We start from the raw sequence: 7138 nt of genomic DNA, 5'->3' as shown, positions 1-7138 counted from the left end.
ACTGTGACTCATCTGTATGCACCATACATCAAAGCACTGACATTTCCTTTTCTCTACTAACCCACTGAGGAACAAAACACAACTTCAACAAAGTATTCAGGCTAAAGGCGATTCATCTATTTGATCTGTTTGTCTTGATTCTAGGTGTAGGTGTTGATTCGCTGGGTGATTCATTACCTCTAATGGAAGATGATGGATTAGTTTACTGTATTCCTTTCACAAATGAGTTTAGCTAGCCTGGCAGAACAGCAGATTACTCTGCTGTAATTATCATTAATGACTCGTAATTAAACAGCGTCAGGACGTCGCAGGGGGACATGAGCTCAATTACTAGCTGCGTCAGAGCCAAACGTCCTGTCTCCACAGCAGCTATACAGCCTCCTACATCAGCTTCTCTCTAATGCTGCCTTCAGCTGCTATTGGAAATTCGACCAATGAACCGTGATATTATATTTCACTGGCATTTTCTTGCACTTAGACTTCTGGATGGAGTTGAATTGCAGAACAATCATTCACTGTAAATATTGTTGATGCATCACATTTGCTATCATCATCACTTCATTTCAGGCTTTGTTCTCGTTATTTTGATGATTTTGGGCCACACTATTAGTTAGCCTAATATATATAATGTGAACATTTTAACACTCTTCTGCACATTAACTCCAAACAGACATTTCACTGTGCTGAATGTATCTCTCAAGAACACGTTCCTCTGTTGGCCTGTGTTGTGGATATTTTGACTGCAATGCTTTTCTTTAATTATATGGGTGTTTGGAAGCGCATTGTACCCACTGAGAAAAACACACATGGACAAGCAAAAGCACACAAGTGATGCAGTTAACATCCTATGACCACTTTCATGTCAATATACCATTTGTGACCTTTACATGCCAAAATAAAATGTGCAAATATCCCCATGAAGGCAGGAAAACTGTGAATGATAAATAATGCAGATTTAAAACTGGCTTTGCAAATGTTAAATGAGAAGGGAAATGAACTAAACAAATTTGTTTAATTCCATAGATACCCTGCAGCAAGATCTTTTGACCAGAATTACTCAGTGTAAACAAAGCATTTGTTTGTTTACAAGAAAACTCCATAGGACCTCTTAACCCTTAGGTGTCAATTTAAAAAAAAAAAAATACAAAGAGGTCCTTAGGGGGAAAAAATATTCATCAAAAAATGTTAGAATGTACATTATTTTTGTTTATGCAGTTTCCTGTTTTAAAAAACACTCAGGACTTATTAAATGCCAGTTTGTTGACATGAACACATACGTGAATTATTTTAAATATAAAAGTGCAAATTTCTTTCTTTTTTAAAGAATTACCACAGTCTGAGGTGTGGCAATGATTAGAACTTACACTGCTTCTGACATTTTTATGCAGTGTCAGATTAAAGAAGAAACTCACACTCTGGATCTTAAAGACAACAATGTCTTCATTTTAAAAATTACATTTTCTCCCACTTTCAATGACTGTTCTTTTAATTCTAGATCAGTGCTGAACACTACTACCTCATACTCATTCAACTTCAGGATGTTGACCCTTTAAATGCTGGTTTGTTTACATGATGGCACTCATTTTTCTTTATGAGAAAAACACACAGAAGAAATATTTTTGAATATAGGTAATGCTGAGTAGAAATTGTTTTCTTTAGTTTTTTTTATTTACTGTCACAATGTGGGATGTGTTCATGCTTAGCACCAACAGAGATTTTAACTGTAATGCAGAGTCATGTTAAAATAACAATAAAAAGCCCACGATCTGGACCTTAAAGACAAAAACATTCGTCTCAAAAAGCCTAAATTGCTCCTACACGTTTACCAAATTGTAGAACACATGCATGAAAACAGCCAAAACTGTCATAAACACAAAATTATATATATATAGCAAAAACGTCCATGTGCTGCATCTCAGAGCTGTCTTTTACGTGCAGCCCCTGAACGCAGCAGCGGCTCCGTACAGTTGCAGATGCCTGCAGCCGCAGCTCGCTTCACTGCGCGGGCGCAGCGGAACATAAAAGAAAAACAATGTGTAGGAAGAGGACAGCTGTTTCTGCTCACTAACACTGACTGATCATGGCCGGTCGGTGGCGAGGCGGTCCTCAGGTCCGTCCGGGAGAGTACAACGGCGGCCTTAAAACGGCGCAAGAACCGTCCGGAGAGACCGAGGAGTCGCTGCGGGAGATGCCGCGGTGGATGCGGCTGTACTTCTACGGGATGCACGGAGTGACTCTGGATGTCCTGCTCTCATCTCTGCAGCGGGTTGTAAAATATCAGGACCCCAAACTGGTAGGCTTCTCCTCCCCGTATCTCTGCGTCCTGCATTCATTGACCCACTTCGCGCTGGAGAAGATCTACTCCCGGAGGAGGTGTTTCCCAGGTCGGCCCGCGGTGTTCCATCTGCTCCTCTACCCGGCCGTCTACATCGGGCTGCAGGTCCTGATCGGGAGCGTTAGGTCATGGAGCGAGCAGGTGAGGCTGCTTTCCTGGACGCAGCTGGCGGTGCACTACATCCTGGCTCTGTATTTCTCTCAGGTGCTCCACAGAGGGATGTCACGTCTGCAGTATCACCCCTCACTGATGAGAGGACTCAGCCAGGAGGGCGGCTGGAGACCTCCTCGTGGTCTCCCCGGCTTTGCGCGCTTCTTGTTCTTCGGGATGCACGGCTTCCTGGACGAGGTGCTCTTCACGTCCATCTTCAACCTGGTGGAGAAGTCCGACCGGAGCCTCAGCGGCCACACGTCCCTCTGGTCCTTCCTCATGTACGGCAGCTGCAGCTTCGTGGTGGAGAAGCTCTACCTCCACCTGCACTACGCCCGGGGCTGGGGAACCTGGAGGAGGCTGCCCATCTACATCTGCTTCATCTACACCTGGGAGTTCACCTGCGGGCTGCTGCTGAGGCAGTTCGATGCCTGCTCCTGGGACTATTCCCACTATCCCCACAACTTCATGGGACTCATCACCCTCCTCTACCTGCCCGGATGGATCCTCCTGAGTCTGTACCAGGATGTCCTGTCCAACGTCCTGCTGGGGATCAAGTGCACCAAAGATGGAACCAACTCCAATGGAGAAGTCAACGGACGAGTGGAGTCAAAGAAAAAACTGTTATAACACTTCTGTGGCCCATTTTCATTGACATTACTCTATGAAATTGAGTAAACAGGGCACTTATTTATTACTAAACTGACTGAATGAGCATAAATCCAGTAGATTTGGGTGCACATATCAAAATATTTAACTTTTAACTTAATTTGTTTTGGGCAGGAAACACATAGTTGAACACAGGAAGCTATGGTTTACATTGAAGTCTGGGTAGGAGTCTGCAGATCAGACATTTTCCACTTGTCAACTCTGCCAAGTCTGATGTTTCAGGGTCCATTAATGAAGATAAAACACACAGGATCCTAATTCTTTAAATTCCTACTGCCGTTTTTATCTTTTAAATGTAAAAAACTGTATAATTTTAGCCACTTTTACATGTCTTCATGACTAAAAAGGTGTGAATATTCCGTTTTTTATTGATTGCAGTGGCAGAACTGCAATCTAGTACATTACAAGCAGGGTTGGACTAGCATGCTTTATAACCGTAGCTCGTATCTGCATGCTAAAGCTACAAATATAATACCATCTGAAAGGTTTAGGATTTAATCCAAAGTCAGCATTTTCATGAAGAAGCAACTGCTCATCTGTTTAATTTCTTTTAATCTTTTTGTTAATGTGACCCCTGCATGCACAGCAACAAATAGATGAGATAATCCCAGTAAAAGATGTAGCAGAAGAAAATACTTGTAGCTGAAAGGATGTGAGGAGCTGAGTGAGATTTTACTGTGAATTTTTCATGAACCAAACGTAACTTTGCTGGAGTGCCTTCCTGTGCAAACCGAGTCAGCCAGACTCACATAAACAACACTAAGAGTCCACAGGGATCCTCTCTTTATCTGCAAGTGCTACAGTCACATTTAGACTCGACTCTGTGGTGAGGGTTCAGTAAATCCTTAAAACATTAGAATCTATCACTTTGGATTTTTAAAATTAGAAACTAGCTTTTGTCATTTTATCCTATCACTTGCTTTGTCGATAAAAAAGTGGTGCAAAAACACATTTCTGTCAAATTCTGTCCAAACATGCAACTAACACTGTGCCTTTAAAGCACTAGTGAGCCCTATACTGTGGTTGGTGTGGTCTAACTTGGCAGCTAAACTGATGCTCTTGAACATTTTCATTCTCTACCCACCTGACTGAGTGACTCATTAAAGATTTTCCGTGGCCGAATAACTGTAATTTAACTTCACTTTTGTGTTGTGTTGTTCACTTGTATCGGAAAAAAAGACCAAACTCCTTTTAGAAAAGGTATGAAAAGCTGGGATAAAATGTCTGACTTGCAGTGGCATGTACTGTGTGATTTGCAATTTTAATTAAATTTAAAATTTTCTTGTGACACAACTGAGATTTCTTCATTTCTGACTGTCTGCCTCTACTGTTACGATCACATAAAGTCATAAAATGGCCAAAAATGGAGCAATTAAACATTGAGAAGGAGACCGCACAACACAGAAGACCAATTCTTATCTTTTTTGACTTCCTTATTTGTTTTTCTGGGTGTTCATGCTCCATTAAAAGATCAACTATCATAGGCTACCTAAAAAGGTTTGCACAGGCTAGATCGTAACACTGTCAAGGCATTGTCGCCTGAAGGCAATAGTTAGTGTTTTCCCAAACAAGTCTCAACCAAAGGCCAAACCACAAGCAACAGATGATTTATAATATTACTTTTATGCTTGTAAATATATTTCTAGAGCAAACGCACACACACACTAGATCCTGGTACACACTATTATCTTTCATTATGACTTCCTTGTTGAGATACTGTTGAGAAAAATTCAACAACACAGGGAGGAACCAGAAAAGTCAACAAGAAGCCTACAGCTTAGACATTGTTTGGATTTCCGGATTTATCTTGATTTTTCAATACAGCTTTAGTTTCTTTCTGTGGGTGTTTGAACAGACAAACCTGCTATCATCACGGCATTGCACTGGTTTGTATTACATGTAGATTCATGTACGGTATGTGGTCAAGGGTATGTTGTAATAGTGGAAGCAAAATGATAAGAACGAAACACAAAGAGGTTAAATTTCTGTTCAAAGTTTTATCTGTACTCGTCCCTGTATTTATGACACCTTGGAGATCATTGTGACGTTAGCAAATATGTGTCATGATTTTATCAACTTAACAATTTTTGAATAAGCTCATTTTATTATTGTTTAGCTGATTAGAAGGTGGTTACTTACTTGACATTTTAGTGATATCCAGTCATTTTTTATTAATAAATGATTGTTTCCGTAATAAATAATTATGGAATTTGTAAAAACGTGATCATAATGAACATAAAAACATTTTTTTTTTTACTTTTAATAAAATTATATGCAAGATATATCCCATGAACTTCAAAAGTCCCTTAATTGTGTATTGAACCAAGTAGCAAAGTTGAATTTAACAATATTTCTTAGGTGACCATTACAAATTACTTGAACTAATGGCGCAAATACAGCACTGAAAATGAATTTTTAGGACCAACACTAATTTTAAGGGGTCAGAAATAGTCAGTACTGTTTTTATATAGATGTTAGACTTATATTGAAAAAAATTGTTCAGTCATGCATATCAATTCTCAAGAAATGGATTTCACAAATTAATTAGTGACTTTCCACAAAGACAACGCTCAACTCCGCTCTATCGTACGCTCAGTTGTGATTTGTACTCTGCTACATGTGCTGCACGCAATGTTGACAGTGATGTAAACAATGAAATCTGAGGCACTCTACTGGACAAACCATGTGATGACACAACTTTTAAATTACCCCAAGCATCTTTATCTGTATTATGTCCTATAAAAAAAGCTCATAAAGAAACATATACATCTATTCAGCATGTTGATTAATGAGCTTTAGAGGTCCCAGTTACACCCAATAACCTTTCATGCCAGCATTTATCAGACAACATTAACACAGATACTGATATATCTGTGACAAACCAACATTAAACCAATATACTGGTCTAGCTCCAACAAACAAACCAAAGTAACAGTCAACTCTGCTTTCAATACTGCATTTCACTGTTTATAAAGTTGTTTGGCTAATTGTTTTTATAGCTTTACACACATTTTCTGTACATTTATGTATCCCAGCACACAAGCTAACACCAGCAACCAACCAACAAACAATAATAAAGAAACAAATAAAGGAAGCATGTCTGGTAAACACACAGTAAACCACAATCTCAATAACAAACAGCTGACAGACAAAGCTAGCTGTTAGATGCTCAAGCGTTTGGGAAGCTAAAGACCCAAATATTTCTTTCAAGAGTTGGTGGAGGCCTAAACACACCACGAGGAAGATTAAATATTGCGCTTACCTTAATCAAAGTTGACAGAATAATGTCCCCAAATGAATGTAAACCCTGATCTGTGTCTGTTGGATGTAGGGAGCTCCATGCTGACAGTGAGCTGGCTGAAGCAGTTTGAGAAAAGGACATAAATTAGCTTCTAGTGGCTTGTTGTTAGCATGAAAAGCTAAATGATAACATTTTAAAACAGATGTCTTCCATAAAGATGAACTAGATGATGAATTTCAGGAGGTTTGTATTGTGCAGTCTAGTTCACCGTCATTGTTTTGTGGACATTTTGCGTATTTGTGTTTTCGGCATTACACTTCATTACACTGTATCTTACAACAAAAAACATACTTTCCATTGAAACCCACATAATTCTGAATTTAAATTTCTTCTGACACACCTTATTGGGTCAAAACACTCTCTTATTTGTAAAGATATATAAACTATTCTCAAATCAAATAATAAAAAGCTGACTTCTTAAAGACGCATGCTTCTCAAAGGGCAGCTACACTGCAAACATAATATTATAAAATGTGATGCATTGCTACAGATTAAACCATACAAAACAGTATATAAAATAGTCCATCTATGTCCACAGCTGCAAAATGCAACATAAACATGACTGGAGTTGCAATATTAATTCATAAACTTTCACGTAAATACTGACAAAGAACATTTTGCAGTAGAAAAAATAGTTTTACTTTTACTACTTTAAGTAATTTTTGATGATAATACTCACATTT

General features: G+C 39.0%; 1 protein-coding gene across 1 annotated transcript; it reads left to right on the top strand.

Annotated features, from left to right (window-relative positions):
* The first annotated feature begins 1667 nt into the window (after nucleotides 1-1667).
* On the top strand, nucleotides 1668-4447 carry tmem229a (transmembrane protein 229A). Its single transcript, XM_022215646.2, has one exon. It carries the CDS (start codon nucleotides 2081-2083, stop codon nucleotides 3113-3115), a length of 1035 nt encoding a protein of 344 aa, XP_022071338.1. The 5' UTR covers nucleotides 1668-2080; the 3' UTR covers nucleotides 3116-4447.
* Nucleotides 4448-7138: the final 2691 nt, after the last annotated feature.

Source organism: Acanthochromis polyacanthus, chromosome 1, assembly GCF_021347895.1.
Source record: "Acanthochromis polyacanthus isolate Apoly-LR-REF ecotype Palm Island chromosome 1, KAUST_Apoly_ChrSc, whole genome shotgun sequence".
Lineage (NCBI taxonomy): Eukaryota > Metazoa > Chordata > Actinopteri > Pomacentridae > Acanthochromis > Acanthochromis polyacanthus.
Note: the sequence above shows the minus strand (reverse complement) of the source record. Positions and strands in the feature narration are given on the sequence as shown.